Genomic DNA, 15,549 nt, shown 5'->3' on the forward strand with positions numbered 1-15,549 from the left:
TTTATTGTTTTGTCCTCCCCTGAGTCCCAATATAGCTGTCATTGTACTGAGGCTGTAGAAAGCCAAAAAGAAGACATAGTGGGAATTAGGAGTGCAACTTGCAGAGGTTTGCCAGTAGTTTTCACCTTTCATTCCGAGTGCTTAACCTCAATTGCTACAGTAAATGTCTTAAAATAGATAATACAAAGCGTCATATAATAAAGGTCTAATGCAGTGCAGAATGTGGGAGCTTTGACAGTGTGCAAACCTTGTCAACGATTACGACTTTGTATGTCATGTCCCAGGAGACTTCATAGGCTCAGCCTGATGATATCTACAGTGACCGTACTAGTGCTCATGCCTGCCCCCTGAAGGCAGCAATTGATTGCTTTCACCTCTGCGGAGCCCTCTAAGAACTGTCTCTCTACCTGCTTGGGTGGTGACATTTGTAGATACAGCATGTATATTGCTCTACTCTTAATTCAGTCATAGTACAAGATGCAGAATGTACTTTGTGCCCTTACGGCACATTTTATGGACAAAGGTATTATGAAAAATATGACAATACTTGTCTTCGTTAATTAATCAATTATGGACGGCTTGTTTAGTTAGTTCCCCCTGAATTACACAGTAATTCTTGAGCCCCCCCCCCCCCCCCCCCAAAAAAAAACATTGGTTGATAACTTCTCACACTAGCTACTACTACTATTTGGATGTCCTACTAAAAAAATAAATAAAATAAAATATATACATATTCTTGCTTGGTTAAAGAACAATTATAAATACAGAAGACAAAAAACCACATTTGCATGTAATAATGATCAACCAAATTTCTCCCCATAGATCTTGGCCTATGAGACTAAGTGCCGTTTGGATTTGTCGGCTAAAACAGCACATTTGAGTAAGCCTGGTTTGCTAAGAAGCGATCAGTAGGACCGGCAACTAATGTCAGCATCAAAGTTGCAGAGTCCATCCGTTCGCCATTTTCCGAACCGCTTATCCTTACGAGGGTCGCTGGCATGCTGGAGCCTATCCCATCTGTCTACATGCTGTCATGAGTAATCTGGCGGCTGGGGCACTTTAGCGCTGCAAGCTAGCGCGGCTAGCTTTCTGCTAGGTGCTGGTAGCTCGCTGCTAGCTAGCAGCCACCGCTAAATGCTGGCAACAGGAGGTGAACAACACAATGGAAAAAAAATGCCAAAATATACAAAAACAAAAAAAAGGTGATGGATGCATATAAGATCTCTTAGAGCAAGGTTTTGTTGTAGGTGACACCACAGACAGCAGTGGACCTTTATTTTCTTCATCTCCCGTTCTGGGCACTCTGCTCATGTTTTGCCGTATGGAGCGTTTGGATAGATTTGTCAATACACTTGATGCCTGGCCAGGTGCGCTCAATGAACAGAAAGTGACTGCCAATTGTTCCTTGGTCTGGCACATTGGACTCATGTGCTTGGCTGGCTGCGTGACAGGATCAGTAGAAGTTGGCAGTGGATAGGCAGGTTTAACAGTGCATGTGTGTGTGATTGCACCATTCATCCTGATACTGTGGGCTCACGTTGCTTGGGTTCCTGAATAGCAAACAGACCTGGTGTGATAACCATGCGGGGAATTGGGACACTGCTCCAATGGAATGTCTCAATGCTCTCTTTCAATTTCTTTCAGTCGAATAATGGCAAGTCACTGTAATGTATCATACTTTGGATTAGATGATTTTATGGACAGACAAGAAATGAATGACAGGGATAAAAATGTGGTTAGTTTTATGTGATACCTTACAATTCGTACGGTACTTCATTAAAACAACACACTTGAGATGTCTAGCCGGAAAGATTGACAAATGGATGAGACATATGTTGATCTTTCTTGAGTTATTACTTTATAAGAACAATCTTGCATGACCGCTTAAATGTTTTTAAAAGTATTTCAAAGGGGGTGCAGGTATCATATTCAAAGAGTGGACATAGATCATTTCAATATACTCTACTGTAGGTATTCATGTTACCCTAAACTCAGAATTATTTCAAAACCGGAATGGCATAATCATCATCAGTATTAATGAAGGGTCTCTGTGTATTAGATAATGGACTGAACCCCACCCCCCAACCCTCCAGCCTCTAATATGTTACTGACAGTGGGTCCCACGGTAGCAAAGCATGAACAAAGCTTTTCACTGTTTCCTGGTCAGTTAGTTTTGCCATTTCATCATGGGTTCCCACCACACAAACCTCATTGTTTGAGTGCCAATGAAGAATCCACTGTACAGTATGTCAAGCAGATTGCCTTTCATTTTATGCCTATTTGCTATCTTTATGCTTCATAAATACCTGTATTATTCAAAATGTAAAATTTCACTAAATGAGTATCTTAGAGTAGAATTATCATTTGTTTTTGTGTATTTTTTTACATTACACCCTAACAGTATTATTATTATTATTATTATTATTATTATTATTATTATTATTATTATTATTATTATTATTGTTATTATTACAAAAGCAGGAACTACAGTGACTAAATAGACAGCTTGATGCAGTCAAAGTCTCACAATTTAGGCGTGGCATTTGCAATTGTTCACTCTGCAAACTCAATGGCAAAGGTCTGATGAAGCATCCTTGAAAAAGTTTAGAAATGAATTGTATTCAGCCTATGTGTGAAGGTGTCTCCTTGGGAGGTGATTGATGAGAGTCTAGCAAGTCTCTGAAGGCCACATCATTCTTCCTGTTATAATTCTGACAACAATGTCTCTTAAGGTTATCCATATCATGTCATATGTCAGAGGTTAAGTCTAGGAACAGAAGAGCAAAATGTAAATATGATATTCGAGCTTCATTTATATATACATGAAGCTTGAATATCATATTTACATTGTACTTTATTTGGACATAAATAGCATATAGGCTACATTGTACCACTCTCCAAATCTGGCTCACACTGTCTATTGCTTTGTAGTTTTAACTATCTCACTCACAACTATTTTTCAGCCGCCTTAGAAATATATTTTGTGGCTATTCAAATACTGTGGTGCTTACATTTCCCCCCAAAAAATTCATACAACTTTCATAAAGGAAGTGAAAGACTTTCAAACCTCACACAAGCTTTCAACTTATGCTTAGTGATGCCTTTTAATAATCCACTTACTAGGTATATCTATGGTACCGTAATGTATTTTCCAAAGGTTATTTTTACGGCAAGTGTGGTGGTGCGAGCAGTTTCTAATTAAGGGACGCGGCCAGAGTAAATGCCTCTGAGATGTGTTGGCAAAAATCACAGTCACTCAAATCTGTGTGAATTAACCCTAAAGTAGGTGACCATTAACTTTGGCACTGGCATATATATATGTATATATATGTACATAAAAAATATATATATTAAAAAAAATAAAGAGCAATGATGATGACATTACCGAATGAACAATACTGAGCTCTTTAAAAATAATAATAATAATAATAAAAAAATAATAATAAAAAAAAGAAAGAAAGAAAAGAAAAAAAAAATAAAGAAAGAAAGAAGAAAAAAGAAAAAAAACTTTGCCACTGGCGGCCCATGATGCAGATGCCATATAACAGGTAATACAACACAGATCACACTCGGTATGTTTACAGGCTCATATTAGTCAAGCTACATCCATAGTTTCACAATGGAACTGTCGTATTAATCACACACATCAGATTGAATTTAATTTTCCTCTTCGAAGTATCATGCAAAAAAAAATGACTATGCCTACGTATAGCAATTATTTGCAGGTTAATCTCGTTTATCGCTGGGGTTCTGTTCCAAAAAAATACCCGCAATAGATGAAGCCCACAAAGTAGTCAGCTTTATATATTACATTTATATGTTCGTGTATGACTGCCGTCGCTCTGAAGGTAGGGTTTTTTGGTACTACATGTTTTTTCCCCCCTCATTTTGCCAGCGTTTTTCAAGAAAAATGTACATTGAGTGTTTATCAGCGTTTTTGAAGAATTTTTGGGGTTCTGTATGATCAAACATTTTGTTATCGTACCATTTTCGTCTGCATCATACAAATTGGATGTAACTTCATCAGTATGTCTTTAAATACCCCAAAATAGGTTGAGATATGTTCATGTAAAAAAAAAACAAGCTACCTTTCAACAATTTTATGGGATTCAAAGATGACTTCCCAAACACGATAAATGAGTCAGGCAAACGGAAATCAAGATGCGCAAACGCATGTACACTGTCTATGAAAATCGATCCCATTGTCTTATTTGGTGCATTCCAGCATCTCATTTCATTAAGTGCGTAGGCAATCAAATTCATCATACGGTGTCACTTTCCAGTTGGATGAGTGCCCAAGTGCCTGCTGCAGGTTTGAGTTTTGTTTGCCCTCTTCACGTGGAACCTGACCTTTTGCAAATAAGATAGTGTTCTGATCATTCCATCAATACTGGGTTATATTCACTTGTCTCACACATGATTAAATAATACCGTTTTATTAATAGGAGAGTGGTCTTCTTTGTAGGGCTCTGCTTAGTGGTTAGTGGTTGAAGTGTACAGTATATCATTGTGACTGTGTGGGAATGTGTGTGTGTGTGTTACTCATATTGATCCAGAAAGAAAGCTGTCACATTAGATGTGTCCCAATTCATGGTCTTCATCCTTTTACAAGCTGCATTTTGAGACCCGTCGACGTCAGCTCAGAGGCTGTGCCTATTCGATAAAGTGTGAAGGCTCCTGGGAATGAGGCTGACAAATGCATCCTCCTACACTACTGTATTGGAGTTTTGAGCATGACCGTCCTTCGCAATCTTTCATATACCAAGATTCTATGTGTATTGTTTTTTAGGCCTGAAAAACAATTAAAGCAATACATCACAGACTTTTTTTTTTATACTTTGACAGCACTAAACTAAACACAACCTACTCCCAGTTACTTACTATTAAAACATTTGTCATTAACAAAATCAAACAGATTTTTTTTTTAAACTATAGAAATAAAAAAAACAGATTAACTCAAATGTTTTAGCTGTTAAATTTAGCTTTTTTAATTTTAATTTTTTAATTGTAATTTTTTAATTTTTTGCATTTTGAGTGTTGGCTGTGATGGGTCAAATGCATAGGTCAAATCTCACGTAAATATATGGGCATATAAATAATTTAATCTTTCATCATTTCATGAAACTTGGCCTACTTTATTTTTCATTTGACGTATCTTGTTCCTACAAGTTTAAAATTAAATCCAAAATCAAAAGATTTATTCTTACCTACTGATATGAAACATATGTTTAATTGGATTGCATTTTAACTGGACCGCCCTTATACAGGTCAGTAACAGTGTTGACCTTTGCAATTCAAGTAAGTCAGTTCATATTAAACAGGAAGCATTATCTGCTAATTCGGCAAAGCAGCTGAGGGCCGCTAACACAGGTCAAGATGAAAAAAGGTGCTGCAGGCACAATGGATGACTTCTAGTCCTGCGCCCTCCAATTGCTCTTTAGTGGCACGTTGCACACGATCAAAGACAATTTGGATTAATGCAGAGATGAGAGCTACGCGTGCGTGGACCTGACTGGACTAAAAGGCTACTATGTCATAAAGGCAGCTCTGGTACATTTTCTTTAAAGTAAACTCAATTGTTCTATATAAAGAATAAATCTGTGAATGGTACAGTACTTTAAAGACGCTGTAAAGGACAAAAAATTTCTTGGAAATTTGAAACAATTTACAGAAGAGTATTTTTAAGCATGCCAAATTGGAATGTTTAAAAAAAAAAAAACACCAAATACAGGCTATGAAATAAGGCTCCAAACTCATGACATTTTAGGACATTTTCTTTGGCCAGCTGAGAAAACCAGAGGTGAGAATTTGGTTTGTGTAGGAGGTATTTTGTTGGGGGTGGTGGTTGACGCAGAGTCCTTGAATGAAACCACATTGTGTGTTATTCCCTTTCTGCTGGATGTAAAAGCAGGAAATGGTCAGTACTGTCCAGCGTGCATGTTGTTTTTTATAGTTTGAAAACCAAAATAATATCTCTGAAGTCCATAATATAGTGTTTTTGTATTTAATTAATTATATATACTTAAAAAAAATTTTTGACCCATCCATCCATTTTCTATACCACCTTATCCTGTTCAGGGTCATACTGGTCACGCGTCCATCACAGAACACATGTAGAGACAGCCATTCACAACAGGTCATTTTTGTTAGTTGACCCCTGCTGGCAAAATCTTAATCCATGAACTGTAAATAAGTTATCATGTATGATTGGTATGAAGTGACATTTCCAAAGAAAAAGCATGTGTTCTCAGCCCCTGTTTCACCACTTTAACCCATGACTCCTTGTTTGCCCTCTCCAGGGATCTGAGGAATAATCTGATAAGCACAGTGGAGCCCTGGGCCTTCCGTGGTCTGCTGACTTTGAGAAGACTGTAAGTATTACGGAGTCTTGTAATAGTCTTGTTTAGGGGACAACAGAAGAACTCATCTGGCTGCCTTCTCTTTTTCTTTCTTTTTTGTTTCATGTTGTCTTTGTTTATGGTACAGTGCTAAAGGCAGGGGTGCTGCTGCAAGAAGTTTCTTTAAGTTATATTTTATTCAATTATTTTGGACATTACAAGAACGTAATATTATATTCAGTAGTATGTCTACATTCCCCTTCAAAAGTAGTAGAACTGTGAGGCCAAATTCTTTATTTTTGCTGGAGACTGAAAACATTTGAAAACATCATAAGATAAATGTCAGACAAGATAAACATTTTAACTTATTCTCATGTATTTAAATATTTATCTGATGCAATGCAGATGTTTTGACAAATTTTAGGTGAGCAATTGTATTAGAACTGTTTAAACTTAAAATTTATTAAAGTGAATAAGACTGATATATATATTTATATTTCTTGTTCTTCTTCTTATTATTATTATCATTATCATTATCATTATCATTATCATTATCATTATCATTATCATTATCATTATCATTATCATTATCATTATTAAAATTATATTAACTCATTTGCTCCCAAAACGTATAAATAAAAAAATATATATTTTAAATGTGTTAAGTGTCCCAAAGACGTATTTATACGTTTTATGTTATGATATTATTTTTTGGGCTAGAGCACACAGAAGGCTTTATTGCAGCCTCTCAACTGCAAAGAACGATTGAAAAAAATTATAGTTATTACACAAACGGCCAGCAGGTAGGAGCAGAGCAAAGCAAATGAATCAGGCCCATGTTGAAAAGAAACTTACTCTTAAAAAATGACTCACAATTCTAAATAGATTTTTGAATAATGGTGAAACTTAGCTATATTCTAATGCTAATTGCTGCAAAACGGAAACAGGTAGACATTTTTTTCCTGATGAAAGAACGGCCTTTGATATTTCCTTTAGTATGTTCCATGTTTTTATAGCAAGTGAAGGGAATTGCTTCTGTGAAAATGACTGGGAGTGAATGAGTTAATATTATTATTATTATTTTTACTAAGCACGAAAAAAGAAAGCAATGATGATAACATGTTGACCCGGAAAGGCTTACAAATGAATATTACTGAGCTCTCCTAAGAAGAAAAAACAAACAAACTTATATTTAGTTATAAATCCTTTCCAGCTGCATCAAGCCTGTGACTCTGAGGTGAAGTGAGGAGATTGACTTGACCATTCTAAAATATTCCGCTTCGTACACCTGAGTTTTGTTTTTGTTTTAAATCCTAACCTTTCTGCACGATGAATGATCGCTGTCAGTTTGGTTTCACTCATCCTGTAATTGGCAAAACATTTCTGTCGATGTCCCAGTTGATCATGTTGCTACTATCAAGTGATAGATGGATAGATTAAGGACCCTATGCCAAAAGAATCCATGCAAGCCCATTTCATATGTTTGAGGCCGTAAACAGATTATTTGTCTCCAAACTTTAGCCTTCCAATCATTTTGACAAAGGTTCATCTTTGTCTCATCAGTCCACATAACCCATGCCTTGATTTTTGACAATTTCCAGCCTGGCCTTTGTCTTCTTCCTTCGAATTAATGGTTTGCATCTTCTGGTGTCACCTCTATATTTTTGTTCAAACTTGTACTGTAAGGTTGACTTATTATATTAATATTTTGGCATACAACCCAATTGTTTTCAATCAGCATCATAAGTATAATTAAGTGCCTCTATGTTCCATTCTTATTGAAGAGGAGTCTTATAAATGAAAGCCCAAGTTGAGCTAATTTTTTTTTTCATGCAAGGATTGTTTCTTGAGGCCACAATGCCTTAGGTTCACATTAATACAGAAGGACACATTCATAACTGGGAGCTACTTAGTTACATTTCAAGCTTTGCCCTTGACTCTTAAATTCACTCACTGCTAACTCAACTCCAAATTAGGGACGAGAGCAACTGACCTTCTGGTGATACTGTTGGCCAACTTTTTAAGACTGCATTTGCTGTCGTCTTGAGTCTACCAGACCGCTGCTCCCATCTTTCCCACATGAATTATATTAAACTAATTTTAGCCAAAAATGGCACTGCATAAAACATGTACAGTATTATTAGCTGGGCTGTTCACATCTCAAAAGGTGTCATTGTGGACTTTTTTTGTTTTAAATGACAATTATAGAACAGGGGCAACGTCTGGATAAAAAACAAGTTTCAAGTACTTGAAAACTAAATTCTCCCTTGGCGGAGACGTTGTCGTTTCCACCCACTAAAATGACAACGTCTCCCCCAACGGAGAATTTAGTTTTGCATTTACGTCGCACGCAGCCTCGTCATTCCGATTGAATTCTTTACATGATGCTCGTTCGGATTGACAAAAGAAGTATACCACCCCTGTGGTTCTGGATGAATTTTCATTCACACATACTGCATATTGCTATTGTTTTACTTCATTTAAAATGTTCTCTTTGTCTGATGGTTATTGTTCTGTTTTTAACTGCCGGTGTATAATATTAATTTGTTATTACCAAATTCAGATTCTGAATATTTATTGTCATTGTCACAAGGGAACAACAAAACTTTTGTTTGGAGCATCCATACAGCAGAGTTGGTAAAGTGCAAAATCCCACAAAATAAATACCCATAAAATAACCCAGTGTAAACATTCGACACAGTATAGGACATAGTACAACAAAGACTAAGCGCAACTTAAGGTCTTGTCATTAATAAAGTGCAGAGCAGAAATATTCAGATACCTGAGATGACATCGTTCCTCAGTGCAAAACCGGATCATGTAATCAATTATTATGGTCGTCAAACGTTGAGTAAGAAGGATAAATGGAAAAAAGGAAATAGTGACATTCTGCAACAATGCAAACCGGTTCAAAGTTATTGTTGTTGTTGGATGTTATTATTGTCCATAAAAGGGAGGCAGAGAGGGAAGACGAGCAGAGTTCAGTAACCTCACAGCCTGTGGATACAGACTGTTGGCCAGTCTTGATGTTCTGGCCCGTATGGACCTGTACCACACACAGCGGTGTAGCTTGGGCCAAGAAAAAAAAAATGAAAATTGCCACTCTAATTCTATATTGCCATTCATAATTGGTACAATGCTGATAGTGTTTTTTTTTTTTTTAATGTTTTTGTATTGTTTTTTGTTTGCAACTTTAAAATGCTTTCCAAACATGCTTGTACACAAAAAGACGGCTGAACCCTTTTTGATTGTTTCCTTTTTTTTTTGTGGTATTTTCATTAGCCATTGTTCTACATTTAACCTTTTAAGTGAGTGACAACATCGCACTTTGATAGTTTTGTAGATTCTGGGCTTGCAAGGGCACAGGCAGTGAGTCAATTTTGGTTTGTGTGTGTGTTTCCGAACTGAGGGAGAAGCAAAGTGTTAATTTAAGTGTTCCCCAACCGGTCATTATGTGAACGCTCCGCTTATTTTCCCACAGCTGCTCCAGCAAATCTGGTCTTTAATTACAGAGCGTGAGGGAGGACACAGATTCATAGACATGCAAACCCCCTATGCATTTTCACGTGTTTAAGCGTCTGTATATGGGCAATGGTTGTGTAATGAAGAAAAGGTTAAACAAGGTTAGTAAGTAGATGACGAGGTACAAGGAATGGGAATAATCAGCTGTAGTGGTTGACAGTTAAACTGCCGAATCATCGTTTGCGAATGCCCACACAAATGGGTTTCTGTGCCACCTATTGCAGTGTTATTGTGCCAAACTTTAGATTTTTAGAAGTGCTCTGATGCCAATACTGCTTTTAATGTGCCTGCAAAGCAAATTGCACTGACCTCAAACATTCTATGTGATTTGTTATAAAGATGGATGACCAAAAGGGTTCGATCCAAACAGCCCCTTAAGACCATTAGAAATTTGCTTACAATTAACACTTGACTGGTTGAATAGCAAACTGGCAGAAACAGGACTATACAGGTGACACCGTTTTTTGTAGACATTCATGTTTCAATTCAATATTTACTCGACATTAGATATGAAATACATTTTAGAAAAGGTGGCATTCCTCACCCCTCGCCCCAAATGCAAAGTAGCAGCCAATAATGCAAAACACACTTCCAAGTCTGCTACATACAGTAGCAGCAACCTCATCATGTTATAATATCAAATAATATACTAAGTCAGTTAATCTTTCTACACACAACAATATTATGACAATATGTTTTATGATGGCCTTTTTATTGTCATTACAGGGACCTGTCCAACAACAGAATAGGTTGCCTCTACCCTGAAATGTTTCTGGATCTGGGCAGTCTTTTGAAATTGTAAGTAAGTGTCTCTAATGGTAATAATGAAAAAAAAAAACGTTTACTAGTAATTACTGTAATTGAGAACTATTAATAAACTATTTTACTCGTCAGGTGGTAAGGTTGCATGAATCCTTTTCGGAATGTGTCGCTGGAGACCGGCGGTTTGTCCCATTGGTTGGCAGTTGGCATCGTAGTCATGAGTGTTCTAATTGAATCTGTTTCATATACCTTTATGAGCAGAACTTTTAGGTGCATCAGAGACATTCAGGGGTTCTGTTTTGGTTTTTTTAACATTACGTCTGTACGTTTTGCGGATGATGTGGTTCCGTTGGCTTGATCGAGCCGTGATTGTTACCCTTCACTCAAACACTCTGGGCTCTCTCCCCCTTGTACTACGTTCTCAACGAAGACAAAATGTCGCTTCTGGTTTGATCGCAGGACATGAATGTACTGTAGCTGCTTTTTACACACAACAGAGAAAACAAAATGTATGAACATCACTAGTCAGTCAGGTGGCCGGTGGTTGTGCTAAAATTATGACTTATGCCCATATGCTATGCTATCTTGGTTCACTGTTTAACGGCTGTTAACATTTTTACGAGAAACATCAATTTTCTTGCTCCCTATTTGCCAAGCCTGCATCTTTTTTGCTTGCATGAAAGCTGGATTGATCGCACAAATTGCATTTTTTTTTTTGTCCTACATTGTTGCTCAGGTGATGTATATGTGCCATGTATGTGATGTAGCGAGTACATTCTTGCCACCTATCTACACGAACTGCATTGATTTTATATGTAACTGTGTCATGAGATTTGCTCAACTCACATTCAGTCTGACCACAGAAGCATTAAAGATTGGCTCAGAGTTGAGTCACTGCTCCTCTGCATCAAGAGAGGTCAGATGAGGTGGCTCGGGCATTTGGTTAGGATGCCTCCTAGACCCCTCAGTGGTGAGGTATTCCGGGCATGTCCCACCAAGAGGAGGCTTTGGGGATCGAGTGGGAGATGGTGATTCACAGTATTCTATTGGCTGACCCAACCGCCCCCACTCTGAAGATCTAAGTGGCTGAGGAGGAGCTGAAGAAGGAAGGCTTGGGATATTGCAACTAGTATAACTATTACACCTAAGAGTATATGGTTGCAAACTGTGTTTTTCTGCTTGCAGGAATTTAACTGGGAATATCTTCTCCACTTTGACTGCGGGACTCTTCACACACCTTGTGGCTCTCAGAGTACTGTAAGAAAAACATCATATTTGCATTTGGTGATAAGAATTCAAAGGAATCTGGCAAATTGACTTGAGAAGAAAAGATTCACAGAACTTTATTAAGGATAGGTGCAATCACAGATTAATCATTCAATTGATCATGTAAAGTGTATTTTTGTTGAAGTAATTGAGGCGAAATAGCACTCACTGCTTGGCTGCAACCATTGCTGATTTGATCTCATCTAATTTAGTATGCAGTTTTAAGTACCAACATGACACAAGTCCTCTGGGCAACATTATTCTGTTCATTACAAACAGAGGAGCCCTGAATATTTAAAGGAAAATACTCCCAATCCATATATATATCATTTTATTTTGCAGTGTTTCATATATACATGTTTCTGTTCTCACCAGACACTTCAGTACAGAAACTTTATTCTGTGACTGTCAGCTGAAGTGGCTTCTCTTGTGGGCTCGAAGCAACTCAGTGAAGATTGGCAACGACACTGTATGCATGTTTCCCACCCACCTTCATGGTCTGGAGTTCCGCAATCTCCGAGGACAACAGCTCACATGTGGTAAGCGCCTCCATGCTCATGGTGCAATATGTAGGCATACAGACATTTTACAGGATTTCTGCAAACTTTGCGGAAACGGGGATGCTGGTTGAAAGCTAGTTTGAGTTGTTCCAGAGTCAAATTGTCGCCATCATTAAACCTTCCTGAAGCAGCGCTTCAAAGTGGAAGTCAACCTTAAACATTTCTTGACAATATGTTATATGTGACCTCACTAGTCTGAACATGACATTCTGGTTAATATTACATTTGTGGAATAGGAGTTCTGAAGCAAAATACAGCCATTTTCATCCACTTTATGGGCGGCCATTTTGCCACTTGATGTCAACTGAAGATGACATCACTGTTGCTCAGGGCTCAGGCAACGACCAATCACAGCTCAGCTTCCGAACACATAGGTGAGCTGTGATTGGTCTTTGCCTGAGCTGTGAGCAACATTGATGTCCTCTTCAGGTGACAGCAAGTGGCAAAATGGCTGCCCCCCGGAGATGGACAAAAACGGCTTGATTTTGCTTCAAAACTCATTTTCCACAAATGTAATATTAATTAGAATGTCATGTTTAGACTAGTGAGGTCACATATAACATATTGTTGTCAATATTTTTTTTTGGGGGGGGGGTTGACTTCCACTTTAAAGTACATTTTAACAATTGTAATAGCCATACAAGCCTAAAAATAGTTAAACTTCAAATTACAATAAATAAATAAATATATAATACAATTTAAGTAACAAAACATTAAAACAGAAAAACAAAAGTTGACTTTTTTTCTTTTTTTTTAACTAAGCGTAAAAAGAAAATATCTCCTGTCAAATACAACATGAATAAAAGCCCTCTACATTTGACAACATTTACCAACGCATAGAGGAGCTGAGCATTTGGTAATGTCACCATCCAACCCTGCTGCCTGGCCTTCTTCATGTCTTCAGCCTGACAATCTTCACCCGCTGCTCCTTCTGCTCTGCCATCTGCCTGCTCAACTCCTGGCTTAATGTCACATCATCTCTGACTTGCATGGCTGGACATTCCATTGTGACACAGTAGAGTCAGCTACAGCATTGAATGTGGGTCACTCTACTTCACATATCTTCTTGTTCTTCTCAGCTTAAGATGGTTACTCTTTTTGAATACATCTCCAAAAGTCTGTCAGCAAAAAAATAATTAACTAGTTGGTTGCTTGATGCTTGTTAAATTGACCTTCGAGTGAGGTCTTGCAATATTTTTTGACGTTTTACTTCCTTTGTTGATGGCTCGTGCATGTGATGTCATGATGATGTTTGAACTACATGGATGTATACACTAGGGGTGTGCCAAAAAATAGATTTTCATTTAGTACGATTCAGAATCGATTTTAAATGTCCCAAAATCGATTTTATTTAAATTACTTTATACTGTCTTGCCTTTGCCTGCGTGTGCCTTTATTTGGAGCGCTGTGCATGTTGTACCCAGTTTGGCCACTGAGGGGCAGTGTGGTTCTACGCGGTCTAATACACTGTTAAGTTGTAGCCACATTAGAGAGTAGAAGGAAAAAGTCACGATCAAGTTATTCCAATAAAAGTTGTTGTTTTTTCAGCGTGGAGCCGTTCTTTAGAGTGATAAAAGTGCCGCGAGTAGCGCGCTAATTAGCATTAGCGAGTCAGACTGGATTAGATCATTACAATTCCTTGAACATCTATAGATTGAAGCAAAAATCATTGTCAACCAAATCATTTAGAATCAAAAATCGTTCTTAATCGAAACTTGATTCTGAATCGAATGGCAGACCCAAATATTGGAATCGAATCGTGAGACATTCAAAGATTCCCACCCCTAGTATACACAATGGGGAATTTTATTGGTGCATGATTTTTATGATTGTGAAGTGACATGCCCAAACATGACTTGTATCAACAATGGTATTAATACGTAGCTGATATTAAGAAATCTTACCAATGGCTGGTCTAAATGTGACCACAGTGGTACTCACCATGGCGGCACATGAACAGGTTCTAAGCACAAAATCGATAGAGGTCATGGTCTGCCACACTGGGGAGGATTTCAGATGCATCGAAGTTGAGATTACCAAAATTGGTGAATGGGCCCATCAGATTGGACAGAAGAGTCCTAGGAACAGCTAAGATACTGCACAGAATTTCCACAGTTCAGTGCCTTTGGTAGAGGTCATAAGCTGGAAGGAGGAACCACAAGACTCACAGTACGACATTAATTACATCAAGATAAAAAGTGGAACAGGAGCCCTCACTTGAAAAAAAAGGCTAATTTAACTAGTGCTACATTTTCAAACATTAGAACAACGAGCACATCTTAAGTTAATTCAATTGATTTTGATATTAGCGTTCCCTTGTTATCGCTCCACCTGCAGTGAGCTGTTTGGCAAAGCCAATTATTTAGTGGCAGTCTTCCAGAGAGAAACCCTTGGGCACTCTTGTTGAAAAAGGCATTTGTGACATGTTTGCTCTACTCTCTACCATTTAGAGAGGGGTTGCTAGTTTAAATCAGGTACCATGATTCCCTGGCTGCAGTAAAAATAACTTCACTTAAAAAAAAAAACTACATTTATATTAATAGACGAACAATCTTGCCTTTCCTCTCTTTTTGTCTCCCCTCCATTGCGTCATGCTGCAGTCCACAGGGGAATTGTGTCTTATATGATAGATTCATCTTTCTCTTCTCCCTACATCTGCTTCCGTCAGGGGATATTGCTTTGGAATGAGAACATCATTGGTTATTTGTTGGCTATGGTTCTGTGCTGTTTCGTATGTGTGTACTTGATGAAAGAAGGGCATTATAGGCATTCCTGATGTAAGACATTATCTGTCGTTATGCATCGTTCTGAGATTGCATGTTGAATTTGTACTCACAATCCAAAGCAATTACAGGATAATTCTGTTCAGTTACCAGTCAACGAGCCACTGATGACCTCCGGCATCAGAAAGAGCCACTGATGAAATAATCCATTATGGGGTTACCATAACACTTTTCTAGTTTTGCCATGCTTGGATATCTTTGCCTCCTCACAGTTAACAACACTGAGCTTCAGCAGCCATATTATTTGCTATTTAGTAGTGATTTTCAAAAGGCTTCACATTTCAGAGCAAATATTTCAAACACATCTTCATCACATTA

At 37.8% G+C, this 15,549-nt stretch overlaps 1 protein-coding gene across 1 annotated transcript in view; it reads left to right on the forward strand.

Moving 5' to 3' along the window:
* adgra1b (adhesion G protein-coupled receptor A1b) overlaps positions 1-15,549 on the forward strand; it is a 139,161-nt gene that overhangs the window by 18,126 nt on the left and 105,486 nt on the right. Inside the window, exons 3-6 of the mRNA XM_086093321.1 lie at positions 6,300-6,371; positions 10,587-10,658; positions 11,808-11,879; positions 12,264-12,427. Coding sequence (XP_085949447.1) covers positions 6,300-6,371; positions 10,587-10,658; positions 11,808-11,879; positions 12,264-12,427 — 380 coding nt within the window. The remainder of the gene's footprint in view (positions 1-6,299; positions 6,372-10,586; positions 10,659-11,807; positions 11,880-12,263; positions 12,428-15,549) is intronic.

This window comes from Leptonotus elevatus, chromosome 13 (assembly GCF_054856555.1).
Source record: "Leptonotus elevatus isolate MCC_2025b chromosome 13, RoL_Lele_1.0, whole genome shotgun sequence".
Classification (NCBI taxonomy): domain Eukaryota; kingdom Metazoa; phylum Chordata; class Actinopteri; order Syngnathiformes; family Syngnathidae; genus Leptonotus; species Leptonotus elevatus.